The 24,288-nt window shown below is 41.4% G+C and overlaps 1 protein-coding gene across 2 annotated transcripts in view; it reads left to right on the top strand.

The window, feature by feature from the left end:
* The first annotated feature begins 8,553 nt into the window (after positions 1-8,553).
* The window catches only part of OCA2 (OCA2 melanosomal transmembrane protein), a 176,538-nt gene continuing 160,803 nt past the window's right edge, over positions 8,554-24,288 (top strand). Inside the window, exon 1 of one of the 2 annotated variants that reach the window (XM_037378549.1) lies at positions 8,554-8,892. In XM_037378549.1, the coding sequence (XP_037234446.1) occupies positions 8,624-8,892 (269 nt within the window). In that variant the 5' untranslated portion in view covers positions 8,554-8,623. The remainder of the gene's footprint in view (positions 8,893-24,288) is intronic. The other variant, XR_005102861.1, reaches the window with a different exon arrangement.

Genomic DNA, 24,288 nt, shown 5'->3' with positions numbered 1-24,288 from the left:
GTCTATTTCAAAGTTAGACCATTTTCCTTCTGATACAGCCTACTTCTAATACAGCCCCCTGAATCTTCAGGCTCATACACAGTATTTAACTGCTTAGTACTTAGCTGCTTTTCTCTTCTGTTTCTTGAAGATGTGGGTAGAATTTTGGTTCCAGTGAGGCCTCTCGGGCTGTGTGCACAGGTGACACAACTACCACACTTGAATAGCATTGGCTGAATAAGTTGTTCAGTGGCTTGTTGTGTTAATATTGATGTTCACCCTCCCTCCCCCTTTACTTGTGCAGCTTACCAGCAAGAAATCTACCTCAGCGTATGCACTGGTTCAGCAATGTGACAGTGTTAAGTCTTCAAATGACCAAAGTCCCGGAGCTGGTCCCAGTAACTGTACGGCATTACTCGGTGCTACAGGTTTCATGTCCCCAGTGACTCCAGTCCCTGATGCTAAGCTAGTGATGATTGCTGGGAATTAGCTCACCGAAGCTGAGATGTTTTTACAACACACGTCTCCCTCAGCCCCAGGTCCCTTGGTAGTCAGGGAGAGGTATAGGTACTTCTAAAGCATGGTGCATTGACACTGTCTCAGGGGTCCACTGTAGCAGTCTGGCGGTCAGTGCCTGTCAGTCTCCATGGGCTCTGCAGGGACCTAGGATTTAAAGGTGGTGGTGAGGAGGGGGCTAACCTTACATTGTAGTTCAACTTAGTTAACTGTATTTGATTAGACACTTTAAAAAAGTCTGTCTTTAATTTGAATGGGCTTTGTATTGCCCTCTTTGACAGCTGGAAAAAGAAAGGGAAAAGGAAATTACTGTACTATCTGGCCTTTTTTTTTTTTTTTTTTTTTTTTTTTTTTTTTTTTTTTTTTTTTTTTTTTTTTTTTTTTTTTTTTTGTGAGCTGGCCTGTTTGATTGTCATTATGCCTGCAGTGCTCCCTGCTCCTAATGACCAAGCTGATAGCTCTTCACTTATGTTCTTTCAGCAAAGGCTCCTTCTAAAAGGCTCCCCAAACCAACATTTTAGACTAAACACTAAGCATGAGCAGAGCATTGGCACACAGACATTCAGGGGCACTGTTTTCTTTTTTAAAAAATCCAGATTTATGGGGTTTTTTTGCAAAGGGTAATGCTTGCATGGATAAATGAATCTTCAGACAGGATGATCACTTACTGCCTGGATGACGATGGGAGTCTGTGTGCCAATGCCATCTCCAGTTGCACTGGACGAGACTCCCTAAGCTGTTTTTTTTTCTGGCAAACGATCACAACCCAGTGGGCCCAACGACGGCAGCCTGTGCACGACCCACTGCTACCGATTACCTTAAGATACACACAAACCACTTCCTATCGCACCTGAACAGCGAGGACTTCCCCACCAGACCACGCCCGCCCATGCCGAAGCAGTTTCTGCTGGCTAAACACAGGTGTTGTACCCACCCGCGGCCAGGCGGATGCTGCAGCGGGCGCTGCCGGGGAGCCGCCCGGCGGCCAGGCCCAGGTCCGGGCAGCTCAGGGCACAGCGCAGGCCGCAGGTGCGGCCCGGGGTGCCGGGCCCTCCCTTGACACCCGGCTTGGAAAATGGCCCCTTCGTGAAAATGTTTGGTGGGTTTTTTTCGTGTGTGTGTGTGTGGTTTGTTTTTTTTTTTTAAATGGGGAACACCCGTCTGCCCGGCGACCAGGCCGCCAGCAGGGGTCAGCCTGTGCCCGCGTATGCGCCGGGCTGCGGCGGCGGCTGCCGGGGCCGGGCCGGTGAGCACAGGCTGCGGGCGTTTGACTAATACCCGGGGTGTGGGCGGCACTGAAAGTCCGTGGCTGACGTTTAGCGCGGCCGCAGGGAAGGCCGGGTGCTGCTGCCGCAGCCCTGCGCGCCGCCGCGCCCGCGGGAGCCGCCGCCGCCCCGCCCGGGGAAGGCCTCTGCCGCCGGACGCGGGCGCTGAGGTATCACCCAGGGCTGACGCGCTCTTCCTTCCATGTTTTGTTGGCAGGAAGAGTTTTAAAAGCGTTGCCACACCGTCTCGACACTTGTTTTCTCTCTCTTTTGCGTCGGCTCTGTCATGCTTACGTGCCATACTCGCCTCTCAGCTACTTTGTGCCGCCTGACGGTTTGGAGATTTCTTGAGCTGCAGTTAGACAGGACTTCCCCCTTTTGCAAGGAGGTCCCATCTGGGCTGCTTGCTTTTGCTCCTGTGCTGTGTTTGGCTGTCCAGAGAATTGCATTGGTGCAACTAGCTGTGCAGCTGCACTTTCAAAAGTAGAGTAAGACAAAGGTGTTTTTTTCTTTTCTCCACTAGCCTGCAAGTGGTTGCTCCACAATGTTACTTTTCTTTCGTCTCGTGGCCCACAAATGGTCTCCCCTCCTAAGCTGTTTGAATCACATCTGTACAATAAGCTTGTCCCCTGGGCAGCCCTCTCCATCATAACCATCGTTATCATCACACCCAGCCCCTGAACTTCCCCCATACACCCTGTCACTGGCCATGCCCAAGCCCCTCACCACTCCCCAGTGCAGACCTCCCATGTATTCTGACTCTCCAGCCCAATTTTCCCATTCTCTTCCCCACCACAGACTTCAGACTTCCTAGCCCAGCCACCACCTCACTGCAGTGAGGGACCTCCATCCTGCAAGGCCTCCACTCCTGGATCTCCCCTGAGCTCTCTGGGTGTCTAGTGAATGCCAGTCCGCAGGAGGCAAGGTCATATCTCCAGGCTCAGCAGCTGCTGGATTGCAGCAGCGTCACCTGCGCCCAGAGGATATTGGAGACTTTATCATTTGCAGAGACCAGGTTTAGACTCAGAGTGCAGCCAGGTCCTGTTAAGCTCAGAGCCCTCAGGTGAAGCTGTGGTACTGGATCCCCATCAGCCCCGTTGAGCTCTGTGAGCAGTGGGGGAGACAAGCAGCCCAGGTACTAACAAAGTCAAGGTCTTGTGTGCGCACCAGGGGCTGCTGCCTTAACAGAGCTGTAAGATCTGAGCTGCTGGGTCTGAGCAGTAGGATCAGGGCAGCAAGGTCTGAGCAGCAGGCTCTGAACAGCAAGATGTCAGAGCTCTTGCTCAGCCGGGAAGTCCATACAAGCTGTGCTTCATGGATTGCCTTCCAGCTGTAGGAAACCATGGAAGGGGTAACAGAGATTGTCTTGCCCTGAGGTTTAGGGGATTCTGCTAAATTCCTGCAAGGTGCTGTACTGGAGCCCTTCCTCACTTTCCAGGACACAAGTGCCCACCCCAGACTGACGACATAAAGCGTGTGGCCAGGGTAAATGGTTCCATGCTGCCCCACATCTAGCAGATCTGGCCATGTAGTATATGGATTAGGAAAGGGCATTGCTCTCAAGCAGACACCTTCCTCTTGACTAAGGAAATGCAGCAGCTTGCTGGAAGCTGTGATGTTCTGCCAGTTCTTAATTGTGATATTTTAAACACTTTGCAGCCTGATGAGAGAGAATGTAAGGTATCTGGCCTTGATGGTTTGTTGTGTCTGGGAGCCACCACCTGGGAACAGCTCTCACAAGAAAATTTTAAAGCAATTTCTTCTTGGGCATGCCAATGGAGTAAAAGCTTCTTATAGCCCATCATTTTATTTCCACCTGCCAAATAGCCCTCCCTGAAGTTCTCAGCTGAGAATTCATGAGGAGAGCAAGTAGGGAGTCTCACTCATTTTAGACACGAGCCTCAGGCAGTCTTATTTGTGCAGTTGGTGCATGATGATAAAGGTTTATTCACATCATTCTTCTTGCCATTGATGGACGGCAAGAAAAGACAATCCCCAAACCATGGAAGGGTTGGTGACAATCTGCTGCCTGCCCTGCAGCCCCACTCTGCACACCAAGCTCTGTTGTCTTCCTACTTGGTCATGCAAGGGAGGGCTGCTATGCGCAGCTTTATTCTGTGTAATACCTAGCACCACCGTATGGGATAATGGGCACCCTGCATGAAGGATAGGTGGGGGTTTTGTGGAAAACATTGGCACTGGAACATACTGTGAAATCTAGGATGTCAAAGTGGTTTGTTACACCCTGTATGCCCAAGCCAGTCCTACCTCCTTCCTACAGCTAGAAACACTTTCTATTTTTACAAGAAAACACACCAGTTAAGAAATACTGAGAATTCTTGCTTGCACATCACAACATTAGACACCACAGCACCCTTCCCTTACTCAAAATAAATAAATGTAAATAAGTGTGTTTTGGCAGTGGTAGTGTGAGAACATGTGTGGTGTCTTGTGTTTATCTTGCAGCTCTAGGGATAGATCTTCAGCTGAGTTTTTATCCACCAGTCCTGGAAATGGTTCTCCACTGTCCCCAGGATGGCAGGGTCAGGGGTACATGGCAATGGCCATGCAAGGATAACCCTGCGATGGGAGAATTTCTGAGATGTAGTGCTGAAGCCCTGTTCTGTATCTCGAGGCCACAGGCTAAGAATAACAATTCTCCTCCGTGATGCTGAGACCATTTTAACGTGCCTTTGCCACAGGAGGCCAGTACAACATCACCTGTATGACTTGGGAAACTGTCGGGAGATGCATATCAGGAGGGAGATGCATATATAGAAAGGTGCTTCAGTGACATGTATGCCTTGTCATGCTCTGTCAGTGTGAGGCTGCAGGAGGTTACTTGCAGCAGCTCATACCTGTAGCCTCTGCAGTGTTCCTGGCACAGGGGCACACTGAGAGAGGAGTTGGAGCAGGAGACAAATTTATTTAGTCTCAGATGCTATAGAGAGACTTCCCAGGCAGGTGAGATTTGGCTTGAAATTTCCTTGGGAGAGAGGCTCCCAGGCAGGTGCAAGCTCTGGGAGCTGAGCATGAGTGTTGCTTCAAGAGCCATGTTCTTCCCCTGGCTAAGGCAGGTGTGCGGGCACACTCTGCTCAGCAGCACTGCACCATCCCTCTTCAGCTAGTTATTTTTCAGAATTTGGGTTTCTGCCTGATAATGAGAAGGTGACTTAGCACAGAGGTAATTTTTTTTTCCGGTCTTGTTGGAGAAAGGCTTTGATGGGTAATAAGATATGCAAGACAGGAAACATGCTATTTCTGGGCATTACCTGAAGCAGATGTGATATTTTGTAGCCTTATGGCCCCTAAGATTAAATTCTGATTCATTATTTATTGCAAAAATGCTATGATGTGCTTATTGATAGCCAGGATAATAATGTTTTAAATGGTGATGTATTACCAGCTACGTCATTTGGCTCCAGCATTTTGTTTTGCAACCAAAAAGCAGGCTACACAAAGCCTCTTAAATAAAATAACATACCTTGTTGATCTTATTAGCACCTGAAAATCAGAGGAAAAAACGAATTCTGCACTAGTACTTTAAAAATGGGTGTTCAACTGCTTGGATGGGGATGAAAGGATGAAAAAGGATAAGAAACATTGCTTAAATACTGTATTAGCCTTTTTATAGTCACAGTCAAGATGGGTGGTTGCTGGATCAGTTTCTAGCTGTGGCTGAAAAACACTTGCTGGTGCATGGCTCCAGAGAGATGAACCCAAAATGAAGTTTCCTTGGCTAAAATCTCTCCTCACCTTCACATGATAACATCTTGCCTTTGTCTCATTGCTGATGGAGGCATTGCAAGATAAGAAAAAAGGAAGAAGAAGTAAAAGTGAAGTAAAGTTCTGTAACTACAGAGAAATGTGATCATTTGAGGATTTCTTGAATGGTAAACGCACCAACGTCTTAGAAGCTTAGATACCATGGTGATAGTTGCCTTAGCAATGTTTTAGCTACGTAGGTAATCACAATCAAACCTGTCTCTTGTGGCAAAATGATGCCGTACTGTTTTATTTTTTTGCAAAGCTTTTGTGAATGTGCAATAATGTGGTTTATGGTTTTGTATCTAGGCATCAATTTTTCTCTCAAGCTTCTTGTCGTTGGTATTCTTCTATTTTTTCACTCATGATAATTCTGAAAATAAATGTCTTTCATGCTAAGGCTTTGTACATATGAGACCCTGGCTAATTTAGTCCTTAGTCACCTCAAGATAAAAAATTCCCACTTTTGGGATGAAACAGAATCAGTTTTAGAGGCTGTGTTAAGGTTCTTGTCTTTTAAATGCTAGTACAGCCTGAGCTGCTGTAGGTTTACTGCTCATGTTTCCATAGCCTGACATCATTTAAAAATCACTGTATTTTCACAGCAGACACTCAGACAAACTAAATATTATGAAATATGGAATAAGTGGGCAGATATCTCAATTATGATTTACAGAGTGTCTTAATAAAGCCAGTTTGTAAAAATATAAAGTGAGATGGAAGACAAGAGCAATTATGTTTTCCATTTGGAGTTGGAAGTATTTGCATTTCAAAGTTATTTATTAGGAAGTAAGGCAGTTTGGGACTTTACAACAGGCAAAACTGGCTGCCTGGTGGGGCAGCAGGCTACCAGGGGTGATAAGAAGGTGTTGGTGGGCAGTGGAGGCCCCTGTGTGGTGTACGTTGACCCTCCCAACACCTCCAGTCTCAGATACCATGGGGTGGGGGTGGTAAGCCTGGCTTTCCAGGACTTTCACCCAGGATTTTGTCTTGGATCACCAAAATTCAGTGCTTTCCAGGCCATGGAGAAGCCCTGGGCCACAGGAAAATATCTGGAAATATATGGAAATATCTAGAGGAGAGGTATTATCCGCTGAAAATTGAAGTGTCTTCAGTGTTTCTTTATGTGTGCCAGCCACGTCTAAAAGTGGAAGCCCTGTGAAGCCAACAGCTGACACCTTCTTTCTTTCAGTAATTCTTCCTCCTTTTTGTTTTTCTCCCTTGCAAGAAAGCTAAGAAAGAACAAGTAAGCAAAGGCTTATTTATGCTGAAGTTTTCCAGCTGTTAATCATAGACTTGTAGAGCAGCTCAAGTTGGAAGGGACCTTGGAAGACCATCTGGTCCAATCTTTTGTGGGAAAGGGTACCTAGATGTGATTATCTGGCACTCACTGTAAAAAAATCTTCCCTGTATGGAGCTGAAACTTATCCTGGTACAACTTGTACCCATTGCCCCTTTTCTTCTCCATATGGCTCCTTGTGAAGAGAAAGCCTGTCTTCATTGCAGCTGCCCTTTAAGTACTGGAATGCTGCAGTGAGGTCCCCCTGAGCCTTCTCTTCCTCAGGGAGAAAAGGCCTAACTCCTTCAGTCTTTCTGCATGTGGCAGATTCTCCAGCCCTTTGATCATCTTTATGGCCCTCCTTTGAACTCCCTCCAGTCTGTCCACATCTTTTTTGAATTGCGGGGACCAGGACTGGACACAATACCTCAGCTACTGTGTAATGATGGGAAGAGTCAAGTTAGTCAAGCTGCTTGTAAGGACAGGTGAAGAAGATTAGGATAGGAGGGATATAATAAGGGAATTGGGAATTGAAAGAAAAAGAAATGTAGGACTGGGGAAGGAAATACCACCTGGGGAAATTCTGATTTAGATTTGGCTAGCAAGCCTGCCTTTGCTTGGAGCCATGATCTGCATTTGTGGTGAATTGTATGTTCAATCTTTTTTTCCAGGAGTGTTCATTCCCTTGAAGCGTGCAAGGCCATGAGAGTTCAAAGCTGCACAAAATCATCATTAGCTTTTTGTTATTTCTGTTTCTAGTGATTTCTCCTGCTGGGACTGAGGCAGAGCCTCTTCCCTATTAGTGTGCTATTTTTGCCCCACTGCCCTGCAGGTCCTGTTCTGAGATCTCTGCAGGGAGGAGCAGGTATGTGCTCCAGCAAGACTGCCCTCCCCCACTGCAAGGATGTCGGAGGCTAACGGGCCTGTTGCCCAAGCTCTTGCTGTCTTCTGTGATGGCTTCAGCACCTTAAATTGAAATATTCCCACGATTAGACTCCACAGCATGCATTTAAGACAGGCTGATCTTTAACTCAGTCTTCATGTCTGATTTGTGCACTTTGTGGGATTCTGAAGTGTTTTTTTACAACTTTTCATGCTGAATTTTTATGATAAGAGCATAAAAGCTTTCTGACTGTTATGCACTAATTTTTATTATAATCACCGTTAATAATCATAAGATAGAACCTAATTTTCATCAAGGTTTGATTCACATTTCATAAATGCCTCTGGCAACTGCTGAAACAGCATGTTGTCTTCATAAAACTCGAGTACTTGTTCTGCTTAACGAGGGGCCATCAGGTGCAGTAAAGCTTCAGTGGGACAGAGCTTTCCAAGGAAACCTGAGAGCTGGGAGGAAAGTGGTGGCTTCAGTGGGACTTCTGTTACCACAGCTGCTGGAAATAAGCTGTGTCGTGGTGGTGAAGCAGTGCTGTTACAAGCTGGGAAGATGTTCTGTACCAGTGGCTCTTGTTCCTCTGATGCAGACATGATTTTGGCTTATTCCGTGGGATAGGCCAGTGCAAATTACTGGGAAATTTGTGGGAGAAAATCACAGTAGACATGAAAAAAGTAGAGGATGTGTCTCTTTATATATTACAATACTTCTTATAGTGGCTAATTTTGAAGTTGCAAAGATGTTTAAAACGTTGGAATTGTTTCTGGTGGAAATAAACCAACAGAAGAAATATCCTAAGGTGCACAAAAAAATCTTCTGCTTGGCATTTTTAACACACTTGTACCGAAGTAAACATTGAGTCAATTCAACTCAGTCCTAATATGTTTGTTTCACTTTCTTTAGGAGAACACCCCCCAGGGACAGATGTACTTGGATAACAAAGATGACAGTACAATTTCTAGACAACAAAAGATAGAACTGAATCAGACATCTTTACATCAAACCAATCTATCTGCAAAGGTGACAGCCAAACCAGTGACCAGAAGTTGCAATGAGCTGCGGCTATTAAAAGAGTATCACGGCATGGTAGTGAGTCTTGGAGAGCCACAGACCTTGTGTGAAAAAACAGAAACAGGGGAGGATGGCTGCATTGCTCTGGAGAAGGATTTCACTCCTGTCCCCATGCAAGGGAGGTAAGAAAAAGGACAAATGACGTATTTTTTCTTCTAATACAAATTAATATTTATTTTTTTTGCAGAGCAGATACGTATGTTCATTAAGTGAATGTTTCTCCCACCCATACATAGAACAGGAAGCTTAATGGGACATTAGTGCAGTCTTAATTGCCCTGTAGGGGGTTGTGGATCACCAGATTTCAGAACTAATCTCAGCTTTAATAGCAGCCATGGGCCAATTTTGCTATGGTTTCAAGATCAGATACATGGCTTTTCTTCCCTACTTGGTGTCACAAAACACACAGAGATAAAGCGGTTTTCATGTCCCATCTCTCACCTCTTTCAGAAAAATGCATCGTAAGGCTGTAAATTCAATCATTATGGCTAAGACTGGGATGGCATTAATAACACAACTATGACAGTTGACACACCATGTATCAAGTGTACAAGGAGTGTGTGCTACTTGTGTATCCTCTCCTGCATCAGGAAAAGTACAGGTTTGGGAACAGGGGTGCTAGCCTTTCCTGTTGCCACAGATAAGTCAGCAGTTCTATTTGTAAATATTTAGAAATATTTTATAGACCCTAAAATATTGCAGGTGGCTTTTTAAACCCTTCTTGTTCACGTGTTCACATTGTTAAACCCTTTTGGTAAGAGGATGGAGCAAGCTTTGCACCAGTAGCAACCACAGTGTGCAGAAGGCAGCCAGAGCGGACTGTCAACCTTTTGGGGTATTTTTGAGAATTTGTAGAGGTGACTTGATAGAGCCTAAAGCAAGAGCAATGCTGTACCTAATCTGAGCTCCTGCAGAGCACAGGTCTTGAAACACTGCCTGGGGGTGTCTGTGTTGAGCAAGATGGCTTACACTGCAGTGGTCGAGTGCCAGCACAATTTCCAGAATCTGATGCTGGAGAATCTTGTTGCACTGCTACAAGTCAGGAAAAAGCAGCATAGATTTCAAAGCAGTTTAATGTTTAAATCAGATTTTTTTTTAACTGATTAAAATTAAGTAAACATAAAAGTACAATTTATTTAATTGTATAATTAAAGGGGATCAGAACTGTAATGCAGATCAGAATCCTGGGTCTCGCCTGTAGTCAGCTAGACTTTTCATCCAAAGAAAAGAGTTTTCTTTTTATTTCTCTCTCTCCTTCCCTCCCTCCTCTTTGTGTGGTTCTCCACAGCTGTTCGTATCAGGTGCAAGGTGCAGTCCTGGGGGCTCCCCACAGTTCTAGGCATGCTGGTCACATCCCTGCATTGCTGAGGAAGGCTGAGGCCTGTCCCATGTCCCTGCATCTCAGTTAGAAGGAAATCTGCTTATACTGGGAGGAAAGGAGGTTTGGGGCATTTTGATAAGTTCCCTGATCTAGGCAAGGATGAGCCAGGCTACCTGGATGAGCTTTGCTGTGTACCTTACTTACCTACAGTGTAAGTGTGTACTGTAAGTCTAGAGCAAACAAAGTCAAGGTTTTATGTGCATCTGAAAGTATTTCTGTCAGAGTGTGAGTCTGAAATCACTATAGCTATGCTTTCCAAATATATATAAAAAAATAAAATCAAATTGACAGCTTGACCACAAAAGCCATTTAAATCCTTTAGAAATGTTCTTTGGGGTATTTGTGGATTTTCTGTGTTGACTAACAGTTTTACTGACAGAATCAAATCTTGTAAAAGTTCTTCAGTTCAGCATGTGGTGGGGGTGAGTTACTGTTGTCTTGTTTTGAAAGAGCATGGTAAGCACAGCATATATGTGACGATGGAAGGAAGGCAGGGAAGGAAAGGAGTGGATGCATCTGGAGACAAGGTTTTTCTTTTGTGAATTCACATGTATGTCTTGCTACAGGTGTGTTTACTAGTGCTATTTGCTGTCCTGTTAATTATCCTTGTACGGGAACAAAAAACACGGTTGTGTTCTTATGGCCCATCTCACCCTTCTGCCTAAACTTCTTCCAGCGGGTGATACGAATTTGTATACCAGCAGTATGCAACTTACTGTGAACCCATGAAACACAGTTTGGAAATCATGGTCACAGGTGACAGAGATGAAAAATACTGAATCACAGAGGAGCCCACCTTCCTGCAAGTGCAGGGAGTAGTCCAGGTCTTTTGATAACACTGTTTTCCTGTTGAGTAAACTGTAGTCACTGTGTGTGATTTAGGAATAGATGTAGAATTCAAGAGCCACCCCTATGCTCCCTTGCAGAAAAATGTATATCTAATCTTCTATAGCAATATATTATGACCCAGGAAAGGTTCTTCTGAAATTCTTCTTGTTGATCTTTACTTCTCTTGCTCTCCAATATTGATTTCTTTTTTTTTACATACAGATTAATCTTATCTGGTTCAGCATGTATCTTAGCCAATGTACATTAGGTGCACTTAAAATACTGATGTGATCTGTGTGACCCCTCTGGTATGAGTAATTACCCTTAAATCACTGGGACTACTCAACAGAATGCAGATAAAAACATGGATAAACCTTTGCAGACTCAGTTGTTTGATTAGTTTCATTAGAATGAGAATTACCTTTTAATGTAAATTGTTCTTTTGCTTGCAAAGAAAACTACTAATGATTAAGAAAAGAGACCAAATACTTTTTTTTCCCCCATAAAGATGTTCGCTAAATTGGCGTGTCTGTATGGTTTGTTTTAATGCATCTACTTAACTTAAATTGCTGAATTATCTTTTGGGGATAAGGTTCCCAGGTTCTTCAAATTGTTCAAATGTACACTGAGGCAAGACTTTCCAAAGAATCTATTTAACAGATCAGGGGATTTATCTCAGTTGCTAAAGTCACCTTTAAGAAAGTGTTCTTTAGTTAAGCAGGGCCCTTTTCTCAGGACTATAGATGTCCACTTTATTCTGGACTGAACATTTCCATTTGACTGCAGCACAATCCTGCAGGTATTTGTGGTCACTGTGCTTATTGTCTTGGGCTGCCTGCCTGTCAAAATGCCTTCTCATTTACTTTGCATATTGAAGAACAGTACCTTCTGACTCCAGATTTTACTGGACTGCCTTAGGCTCCCTGGGCTCTGTGTGAGGAGCTGTGGACCATCCACAGTGGTCACTCCAATGACTTTGTCTTTCCAGAGCATTCTTCCCCCTGAAACAAGCCTCTCTGCCTTCTTTTGAGCAACATACTTCCTTCAGTCCTGCCTGCTGCTGGAAATGCAGGCATGCCTTTTTGAAGTGGACTATGAATGAGTACCAGTGGCCTCCAGTGGGAATGCAACTGGCCTAGGTGTACGTTTACACTGAACTGTGGTGTAGTTTGGTCTATTGGAAATACAGATTTTAAAGTACTGCAAAATGGCAGTGAAGTCTGGATTTTGATTTTGCACTTTCATTCTCCTCAGGCTTTAAACAATGGATTGATAAAGCTCTTTTTCATTTTAGTTACATGAAAATGGCTTTTCCAGTCAATAGACATTGGACCAAGCCACCTTCTGGAGCCCCTTACCTTGCAGGAAGATTTCATGCTGCTCTGTGGAAGCATGGGCAATGCTTTTCATGTCAGCCCTAACATCTCCAAAAGCACAAGCTACTTCCTTCCATCATGTCTCTGTACATATGGGATGTGGCTACAAAAAAAGCCCTTTGGTTGCTTTGGTTCATCATCCTCAGTGCTACTCCCATGGGAAAAGCCTAACAACATGGCTTTCTATCAACTGAATCTGAAATCCTCCTTCGTGATCCACAGGAAGGATGAAGTCAGCTGTTTTCAATTTAGGAATTAACAAGCCTCGGAGGCCATCTATAGAAATAAGATGAATAGTAATTCTGAATCCCATGTAACCAATTACTTTGTGTTGCTATTTAAAACCATGTTACTGAAAAAGGGATGTTTATTGGAATATAAAAGTGGTTGAAGGTGGTGGAAGAGAAGAGTAATAGAGCAACCAGACCCTGTAGCATTCATTTTGTATTGCCTTTTGGTCCTTTTCTTTCTACCTCCTTTAGGTGGTCAGATAATAACATTATCTTCTTGGGGGGGGGGGGGGGAAGTTGGCAGTTATGCATTTATTATATTGTGAACTTTTCATGAGAAATTAGACTGTGAAAGCAAGGTGATGAAACCAAGTTCTAGCGTTACTCCACTGAAGTTATATTTGGATTAATTTGGCTCTGGAACTTGCTGGTCATTTAATATGATAGTCCTTGGAAGTTTTTTTATTTAATCTTTGTGCCTTATTAAGAGGACTCATCTCTGGGATAACAAAAAATAATCTCTTTTTTGGAATCTGCTTGAATTCGTGTTTCATCAAGCAAAACTATTTTTCTCAGCCTTTCTCCTGTCCTTCAGTTTCACTTACATAATGCTCACTTATGTAAGAAAAAATAAAAACAATCAACCAAATCCAACTCTTCCTTTGCCCTGAATCTGTGGTCCCAGGATCAGTTTGGAGATTGAAAAGGTCAGCGAGTTAAAAATGTCTATTGAATTCTCGGTTTGCAGCAATACAATGAAAAGATTGCCATTCTATTTCCTGTTAGTTGGAGAAGCTGGGAGAGGATAAACTATTGTATAGTGAAAAGTCAACATGAAATTATGCTTTTAATAGTGAGGGATTATAAATCTCAATCTTGATTTTTAATTATGTTGATGTATTGCTATTTTTAAAGGACATTTATGAAACTTACAATTAGATGTCAAGAAGACATGGTTACTGTCTAAATAAGTAAAATTTATGTGACAATTTAAAAGTGTCTTCAGATAGGGGAAAAAGGCTGAGGAAAAAAACAACTCAAAAACATTCAAAACACGTTTTTTTTTTTGTGTTTTGAATTTTGATCTTTGGCTGTTAGAATAAAACGAGAACATCTTCTGCTCAACAGTCAAACAGGGAAAGCGGTCCTTTTCACATCGTAATTGCATGTTTGTGTAGGAACCATTCTGATTTTTCATGTCAATCACACAAACGTTAGAAAAGAGTCCAGGACAGATCAATGACTTCACAGCAAACTGCCACATTCATCATTCTTGTGTGGCTTCTGTAGGTCTTGCTTGCTACCTGACTGGTGATGCCTCCATCTGTCTTTCCATTTCTTATCTGTATGTGATTCTCCATGAGGATCTTTAAATGCTATGACACCGTAGTGAACAAATAATATTTAAGAAGTTTTAAAGTCACAACTTTACCAAGTGATTTAATTTGGTTCATTTGGTCTTGAATATACTCTCTCAAGCATTTATTGGCAAAGCGGAGGCATGTGGCCACAACACAGCTTGTCATGAGCAAACTGTGTAGGGGCATGAGACTGCTGAGACTCTCTTAGCTCTGATTACAGGTCCCTGCTGTTGCCCCTACCACATCACAAAACATGACTCAAAGCCTGAAAAACTCAAAAGAAGCAATAAGCAGCTCTAGCAAACCTTTAGCTTGAATGGCAAGAAGTATAACAGAAAGACAACATTATACACAGTAGGCAAACAAATGAGTTATTGGAAAGTTCTGCTGCCCCCTTCTAACTTGCTGTTTCCCATTTCCTGGAAAAAAGCATCTTGGACTGGTAATGGAAGGAAGACAGAAGTGTGGTTGTATGGTGCAATTAAGGAGAGTGTTTAGGTTAATTTGAGTAAAAGAAGCGTGTTCAGCAAAAGACTGATTTTAACTTAGTTTTTGCTATTAATTTAACATACAGAAGCAGACTTCACTCGTGATAAATTTCCCTGTGTTCAGAGATATTTAATTTCTCTGTTGCTGTGTACTATTCATCATCTCAGTGCTTATTTCTTACAATTACACACAATATCTCAGGTTGGTCATGTAGTACGATTTGTTATATTGTTGGCAGACTAAAACCATAGCACTCCTATGTGGCCACTCAAAAGCTTTTTGATTCTGACAGGAAATTTTGGTAAACAAAAATCCACCACTATTAATTTTTGTTTCTAAATGCTCTGTTGAAAGAATTAGGGGGCACTAATTAACTGCTTCACACTTTTCCAATTGTCAGGCTAAAAACTGAACTCAGCACTCAGTGAAGAATTTGCAGTGTACTAATCTCCAAAGATCAAAAGTTTCAACTGAATCCCTGTGACACTGCACAAAACTGCTGAATTTTGCAAGCATCTCTTCTGTTCCTAATGGTTAATAATATGGTTATGTGGGGTTCGTCTTTGTTAGACCTCTTAGGCCAATTGTGGAAAGATGCCAGTAACATACAAGCTTCAATCCTCTTTGGGGTTGGACAGCTGTTTCCTCATGTAAACCTCTCTTTAAATGGGGGAAGGCTTTTAATGTCAGCAATGATTTTTTTACATTACAAGGTTGAAAGTTTAAGCCAACCAGGCATCCAGACTTTGAAAAAGAATGTGTTGCACAGTGGCAGTCACAGTTGAGCAGGGGGGCATGCATGGGGCTTAAATATCCGATGCGAGGAGTAGCTATCCATGTAAGATGAAGCACATAACACAGTCACTCAGTATCCCTCAATTAAGTTTTTTTTTTAAAAACTGTTCTGTGTGCTTCATTCCTGCTGATGTGCCTGTGTGCAGATGGCAGCTGTGATATACTAAATTTGGGGGAATCAGAGCTTTGCACTAGCAGGTGGTCAAATTATACTAATTAACAAGAATTCAGTTTTGTACCCAGTTTTCTACCATGTAGGTATGTAAAAATTTTATGTGGGTAAGACCAATTGAGTCTTTGCTGACAGTGACTGGGGAGAAGGAAAATAAAGCATTGGAAATCCACAGCCCTTACATGTATCACTGCATCAGTTGGACATGCAGATAGGCAGCCACTGCAGCACTGTTGTTGGGTGGTAAATGGTCTGCCTGATAACGTGGCAACTTTTCCATGGGTTCAGGCCCTGTGGTTGAAGGATAGAGCAAGACAAAACCTGAAAGTGCCACCAAAAATAGTTGAGAAAGGGAGTTATGGAGAGGAATCAGGTTTGACAGAAAGTTTGGGCCATTTAGCTTTAAGGCTTGAACCTCAGTAAGCCTGAGGTAGGGCAGGAGCCCATGAACTTTGCAGAGAGAGAGGCCAGGACAATAACAGCTTGGCTTCAAGGTCCAGTCAAAAAAAGAAGTAATGCCAGTGGGGCGCCCTTACTGTGAATCTGTACAATCTCCACTCTGCCCTGAGGGATAGTAAACACACTCCTCCTAACCCCTGAGTAAGTGTATGGGCCACCAGACTCCAAGGCAGTCATTTTTTACCTCTCTGAATTTGTCACTCTAAATGAATAATGAAACATCAATTGAAACAGCAACTTTAACTCACTTATTCTACTTTCTAAGTAAATTTCTTGCATAATAATAATAATCAGCATTGTTTTATCTCCTCCTCTTGCTTCTTCTTCCAGTGACTATTATTTTGTTGAAAATATAAGGGCCTGAAGCAAGAGGAAAGGAAGGGCTTGCATGCAACTTTCTTTCCTAGTAGTCAGGTGACAGCTTGGATAGCTTAGCTCATATTGAGCATTCGCTCAAAGACATTGCCTCAGCCTCTGCCCAGACTACTAGAGAGCTGCTGCTGAGCATGGAGGGAGGAGAGAGGACTTGGAGACACAGGTGGAAGGAGAAGCATTTGGGAGGAGAGATATCAATAAAATGCAGAGACAGTAGGAATAGTGAGAAGGATGAATGGAAACCCTTCCATGAGTCTTCAGAGGGAAAATGCGTGAAGCTCAAATAAGGTGAAATACAGAGTGAGAGCAGGATGTAGAGAGCTGTGGAGTTAATTAGATAAAAGCAAGTTAATACCATGGTTGTAAGCCAGACTCTGATGCAATCAGTCCTCAGTTATGATAAAAAGTCCTAACTCCACCCAAAGCTGTATTTAACAAGAGTATGAAACTGTTTGTCTCAAACCTTGAAAAAAGGCAGCCCAGTTAATGGCATTCCTTCCTTACCCTGAATGCCTTACACTAGTGAGTACTTACAGTTTGATCTTCCAAACAAAATAAATTGTGTTAACAAGATAAAAATATGGAAGGCTATGATCCTTCAAAAAAATAAAACAATCCCACACTGCCACTGGTACAGAAAGAAACCTTCTCCACCCCCCACGCCCCCACCCCCCCGCTTATTGTTAGGATAGATGTTTTAAAGCATAGTTCTGCTTGGTGATAGAAATGTGTTTCAGTCTGCCCAGCAGTTTAAATGTCTCTCCCATTAGAATTAATTAGCATCAGAGTGGTTTGTCCTTTTGTGTTAGAAGCACTGAAAATCATTCCTCAGCCACAGCAAAAATTTCCAGGATAGTGGTGGTCATACATTTAAGAACTGAAGTTCATGTTAAATTGAATGTAGTTCATGGAAAAATAGATTAATGCGGATGGAAGAAATTAGCCAGTGAATTAAAAAAAAAATAATAGGGTCACAGTCTGTAGTCTGGCAAGTCATATGGCTTTTTTTTCAACCCGGCTATTCATAAGGAGCTCAAGTGATTTACTCATTGAAATACAGCAAAAGCTGATAAATGAGTCACCAAAATGCTTACAGTGACCGAGCAAGCAATTCTCTGCTTGTTAGGTACTAATGGGACTGCAGGGGCAACCTGCAATAATTGTGTTAATGGACCAGCAGAAGTCAGAGACCATGCAGAGCTCTGTCCACAGCAGGTCAGAAATAAGTCAAGCACAGCACAGTGAACTGGAGCCAGGTCTGTCAGAGCTGGGTAGGTTCAGAAGTAATGCACTTGGGTTTGGTTCTTTTTCCTTTGCACATTTTTATATGTTTTCTTTTGGGCAGGGTGAAATAGAAAACAGATAGACAGTTGCAGCAACTCACAGTTTTCAGAAGCACAGCAGAAGATACTGACGCAGTACTATCTGTGAATTAGCATCATTCGGAAGCAGCTGTTAAAGGTTGAAGGTTTGCTCACACTTTCTGAGCTGCTCCCTTTTCTGTACTAGTCAGTAAGGACAGTAAACACAGTCCATCTGCCATACACTCCCTGGTATCCTTGAGCAGAGTTTCTGAGGAGTCCCCTTTCCTGAAGTGAAGCTCTGTCAATGGTGGAGTATGAAAGCATTTCTCTCCAGACTCCCATGCTGGCAGCTATATTGAATGGGTATGTCTGGCAGGGCATTGCACTTGCTGTTTGAGGAGGAAGTGCTATACTATTGATGAATTTACTTTAAGAAGTCTAATCCTGGATTAATACCATACTTCTTTGAATAGGGTAGGTAAATATTTTGCAGTGACTTTTCCACCCACTCTTGTGGTCTTAGGTAATTTATTTTCTCTGCTGCTGAGAAAATAAAAAAGTAAAAGCAGCTTCAAATATTCTGTTGTCTCTGATCTTTCTAGGAGTGATAGGAGCAACTCTATCTCCCTAGCCACGTCAATGACATGTGAGCTGCATTCCTCTTTAGGAATCTGTTGACAGCTGTTCATCATGTAAACCTCTTACAGTGAAAAGCATGAGCCTGAATTTAGTGAATCTGTCTGATAAAAGGAAGAGTAAACCCAGAATGGAGGATAACAAGGAATGCACTTCTGTTTTCTCTGATGTGTACACTAAAACAGCAGGGCTATGTCATAATATTATATAATACTATATAAATACACAGTTTTGTTGCATTCATTGGCAGCACATGGCTTCTTTGCCAAGGTGCTCTCTGTGCTAAGGGTTGCGCCTCCCATCGCTTTCCAGCACAGGACAACAAGAGCAAATGCTCTATGCAGAAGTGGCAAAATGGAAATTTGTGCATTTTAGACATTGTTTTTGACTCACATCTACTTGGTGCATTGTAGCCGATGCCTAGAAATAAACTAAGCCAGAACTGCAGGGAATAGTGATGTTTTGGAGTAAAAATTTTGAACATCAGTGTGTGGAAAGCTATTGTTTTTAACCACAAATAAAATGGCAACAGGAACTCATTACAAACCTGTTCATAGTTGTATGACAGTATTGAAGAGGATTATAGGGCCAGAAGTATTCTAACTTGCTTATTTTGACAGAAGACAGACTGTCCTTGGCAGAAAAGAATGATAGATTGTCATAAGGATTTGTATGTATGGATACGGAACTAATCACAGTTTTGAACCTATTGGTTTGTCAACAAAAGTTGAAAGAGCTCCACTGATGTCATTAGACATGTCATTAGTCATGCTTTCCCTCAGCTGGAAATCTGACGTTTGTGAGGCAGAACACAAGAACTCTACATCATAAACAGTTAACAAATGTACTGATTTTTTTACATTTTAGAGTAGGACCAATTATTTAATTTTCTTGATATGCCAATCCAACAGATGTTTTAGGCTCAAGCAGAGAGGATGAAGAAAAGAGAATTCTGAATTTTCATACTTGTTAAACACTGTATGAATATAGGGAGATATAGGTCATACATATAATGGTTTGAGATCACCAAAATCAAGTATTGACACCAGCTTCCTGATACATAATGGAATTTATTTACTTGTTTGCAGAATCAGTCAACAGGATCCTACTTCTGCTGCATATGTGTCCCTTCAGGGGTGAGGTCCTCATGGTGTCATGATCTGCATCACATTTAGTCTTCATTAACAAGAAAGTTGCAAGCAGGAGCATACCTTGCCCTATTAAGGATACAGCTTTTGGTTGTTGACCAAAAAAATTAATATATAAACTGGAATAACACTGTAGAGCTGAGACTCTAACCATACCTCTTGCAATGGAGAACAAATGTTGATGGAGTCCATACTTCCTTTCTAAATCAAAGACCTTTTAAAAATTTAATATGTCTATATACGTCTGTCTTCAGTTAAAATCTGTTCTTTTAGCTCTGCCATGTGTCATGATATTTTTCTTTCCAGCCCACGCTTTTCCCTAATGCTTCTGGAGGAGATAATTCCTGTAGCTTTAGTTCTTCCACTATTCTGATTTACTTTCACATTGCATAACTTTAAAATAGTACAAAATGATTTTTATTTCTGTGACAATGTGCTATGGACTTCTGCTTCTCATAAACATTTGTTTGTTTGTTTTTAAAACATTTATTTGCAATTGTAACCTACTTTTAAGTGCCATGACTCAAAAGTGATTCCATTATTTGGACTTTAAAGGTGTTATTTTTGTGTAGAGGAACAACCATTATTCTATGTTGATTCTTGAGGTGCAGAAGAGCTACCTCTACATTAACTTTTAGGAACGATGTCTGGTTAAGGGCATTTTAGTGTCTTTTTCTCTTTTTCTCTTTGTTGTTACTTTGTTTATTGCTCCATTGCCTATACTATCCACCTTCCTTTTTCCTTTGCATTTCCGTATTGTCAGAGCATCCTTCATTTTCCCTGCTCTGTCACACTCTATGGATAATTTCTTTTTCCAAATTACCTGTGCAGACTGTGTTAAAAAGACGTTTGTTAGTGCAGTGGCTGTTTATCTTGGCAACAGTTTCTGCAGTTGTTTTATTCAAAAAATAGATGTGAGACGCTGTTAGTATTATAGTTTCTCCTACGTTCAGGCATCTGATGTGCATTTCAGGCTTCTCTTACTTGGATGTGCTGTTGATTTGAGTGCACTAAACCTTTATGATCCATTGGAGTTTATAATCAAGTAGCTGTGTAACTGATTGCACATAGAGCAGAGGACAAGCTTTGGGTTTGTTTTTTTTTTTTTTAAGGAAAATCCAGGTTTTTCATGCTTTTTAAAATGCTAAGAAGTGTTTTTGATTGAAATCTAACAGATTATTCAGGCTCTATATCTGCCTGAAGGAACAGAACACTTGTAAACTTTCTTCTGTCTTTGTCTAAATTTGCTGTGCTCCACAGCATCTTTGCCAGGGTGGTACCAGTAGCAGAGATCCTTTGTCTTAATTCTTCTGCTTTTGGAGGCAGATATGCCTGTCTTGTTTCTTTAACGGGGTTTGTTTGTAAGGACTTGCTGAGTTTTTTTCTGTCTCTTTGTATAGCAGCTTGGAGCCCTCTTCCATAACAAGGGGAAGAAGACAGGAAGAAGCTCATGGAAATGGGTAGTAGCTGTGTCAGCATAGGCTTTCCCCTTTTCTGCAGATAACCTATTGCTGAAGAATTATTTTTTAGTAAGTCAGTAGCACTGATGCTTTTCCTTTTCTATTTGCTTTTTCTTTGGTAGCACAGAATGATGTTTTATTTATGTAACCTCATGTCTGATGGCCAGAAATTTTAATGTGTATGTGAAGATGTATTGTCCATACAGCTACTGAGCAGAATCCTATCCCTTTTTTTTGGCGATCAGTGTCCAGGATTTATTTAGCTTTGGGATAGTGCTGATTTTTAGAACACGCATAGCAAATATTATGGAATTTCTCATCAAGAATATGTTATTTCAGGAACAAGATGGAAGTATACCACCTCTGTGAGACTATGGAGTGACCAAAGTGTCACTCTGTATAGAGCCAAAGGGAACAGGGTGTCTGAGAGGAAAAAGTCTGGCACCTGTGTGACTGGGGGGGAAGATGTGTCTCATTGTCATCAAGAAATATGATGTACAGTTAAACTCTGTTGCCAGAACAAAGCCATCTGCCATGTAGGAAAAGGAATTTCCTTCTGAACCCTGACAGTCATGATTTTGGTTTTTTGACTTTTCAATGCACAGGAGTATGTTCTTACCTGGAGAAGGATTACAACTTAAATCAGGAGGAAAGGAAGATGAAAGGGCATTACTATTCTTTGTTTTTGTGATCAGTTTCTCCACTTGGGGGGAGACTTGCTGAATATAATTTGCATGCTACTCTGCATGAGACAAGGAAATTCTCAGATTTTCTTTGGAATACATTATTTATAAACCTTAATTTGTTTTTTTTTTCTTCCTCTTTTTTCTTTGAGAATCTCAGCTGAATATGTTTATGGACTCAGATCTTGTTTTTCAAACTCATCTCCCATTGACATTGAATCAAAAATCTATGTTTTAAAGCTGCTTGTTAACATAAATTACATAGCTCCTTCTCTGACATTGTAGCCTTGCGGTACCTATAGGTATCTGAGGCTTTCCAAGACAGAAAAAAGATGCCTGGTAGCAAAACAGAACCCAACACTGTGAAACAAGTTCCTGATGCTTGTAAACTAAATATGTTAACATATTATAGTGATCTTAGTGAAGGGCTATTGCAGGGAAGAGCACCATCTTTGTGGGATAAACCTGCATTTATTCTTGAATGGTTTCATTAAATATTCTCCAAATGTAAAAGCAAATATTGTATTATTATCAACTACTTTTTTATTGTTTGTTTCTTTAATTTGTTCCTCTTGGATTTTCAGTGCTCTAAAAATTTTTGTCTCTGATATAACTCGAGGTGGAATGTAATGACCAGTGATGTGGGTTTACTCTGTATTGGAAGTTACTTGCTAGGAAGTTATGAGGAAATCATGTTTGGAAGGACTTCATAGTTTTTTGTATTCCTACTAATGTACACTGAATAATTTTTTTTTGTGAAAAGTCTTCCGTACAAAAAAGAGATTTCATCTAAGAGTGAATAAAAAGTACATGAATAAAGTACTTTTTGGTATACCATAATACAGACATTGTTTATGTGAGGCTTATACTTTATTTACTGAAGAAGTCTTTCTGTTATCTCAAAGTTAATTCTCCAGGTTTCTTGTATAGTCAACATGGGAGATGGAGAGGATGAAAATGATTTCAAGAAGTCTCTCTCTCACCAGTGACCCTAAATATCTTCGACCAGACTTTTAGATGGCAAAAGTTATATGAATGACCTCAGTGTCTTATGCTCAGCCAGAACCTGAAAAGGAATCCTTAGTACCTCCATTATAATTAAAAAAATAAAAAAAATAGAGTGGAAGAACTTCCAGTACAGTGAAAAAACCCCAATTATTTTATCAACTTAATAGTGTAATTTCAGTATATGATAGCTATACCTCCCCCTATGAATTATTTATCTTAAAGTTTTACTGCTGTTTCTTCTCTGTCTACTCTGAGTACTGTGTCTTATGCCCTAGCTTTGGAGAAAATTTTAACATTTTTGCTGGGTCCAGTCCACTGGGATCAGAATCTACATAAAGGCCGTATAAGTTGTCCTGGTTACATTGTAATACCTCATGAGAACCCAATTATGTATCAGATATAAGAATTCTTGAACTTGCCTTGTTTCGTTTTATTATGACCAAAGGACAAAATACAAGCCTCAGCAAATTTACAATGGTTGGGATCCATCATGTGGTTTTTTTTAAACAAAGCTTAATTTGGTGACATCTTGAATTTTTTAAGCCATGCAGTGGCCTGCTGCTCACTTTCACCTCCTTTAACACCTCTCCAGGCAGAGATATCAGTCACAATTTTTCAAATTTTTAATAAGCTTTTTTGTACATCTTTCTGGCTTTTTTTTTAAACTCTGAGCAATGGAGACACTTTGTTTATAGTGACAAAATTACTTTTTTTCTCTAGAAGTTGCAGATATGAATAATGTTATTTCCTAATTCTTGGAATGCAATATATGGAACTACAATTTTTAAATAAATGTTTAAAAAAGGAGAAGAATCATTCTTCATTACTTCATCTTTATGTATAGCTCACTAATTACTCTTTTCAGTCTCCAAAACTGTGGTGAGTGGCATAAGAGTATATTATGACTATGCAAGGCCAGAAGCATAATTACATGTGACAACTTGTCAGTACATCGCTTGGATTAAGGAAAATTGCATCAAAATAATGCTGTCTCACCATTGTGTAGGAAAGCATTCCCTCATCTGGGAAGCGGTCAATGGTCTTCCTTTAAGAGTGCTTCCTTTTTCTTGCATAATCCTTAAACTCAGCTAGTCTTAAAGTAAATCTTCATACTTCAACATATGTTCCCCCAAACCTTTGAGACTATGACAACATAGCACTGCAATGCTTGAAGAATAACCTCCTCTAGACATGGTCACATCATCCAGTTGTTTCTCAGACCTATCCTTCTGTTCCTATCATCCAACTGCCCCATACTGCATCTTTAAGAGAGTTTGGTCAGATGTAAAGTTAAAACATTAAGTTGTGACCACTTCCTTACCTTTTGAGGCTCTTGGAATTGCCTCACAGACTACTAAAAAAGTGTGACCCCCATTTATTCATCGTAAATTCAGTTAACAGTAGAGCTGGTTAAGCTGAAATCCCATTATGAATATGAAAGAGAAATGCTGTCTTTTAAAAGCGAAACTTGCAGAATATGCTAAAGTATTATCAGCGCAGCTATGCTTAAAGTGTTGCTGATAAATTGCTTCCCTATGGCAGATTCATTTTTCAGTACGCCCTGCAGCATTCGAGAATAATACCCCTTAACAGGTTATCTGTGTAATCCATAGAGAAACTGGGGTATTGGAATTTGGACCACTACCAATACTGGCTACTGCTGCCTATTTCAAATTTGCAGCTTGCTGGCAGTCGCCAACAGCTAAACTGTTTTGGCAGTGCCTGCTACTGAAATGTATTTTCTCCTTCAAACTGCAGTCTTTGCATGCTGTCTCCTGTAGCTTTCCAATTTCCTTTGCTGAAACAGAAAACA

The sequence above is a fragment of the Falco rusticolus genome, chromosome 2 (genome assembly GCF_015220075.1).
Source record: "Falco rusticolus isolate bFalRus1 chromosome 2, bFalRus1.pri, whole genome shotgun sequence".
In the NCBI taxonomy this organism is placed as follows: domain Eukaryota; kingdom Metazoa; phylum Chordata; class Aves; order Falconiformes; family Falconidae; genus Falco; species Falco rusticolus.
The sequence above is the reverse complement of the archived record's forward strand: the minus strand, read 5'-3'. Positions and strand labels throughout refer to the sequence as shown.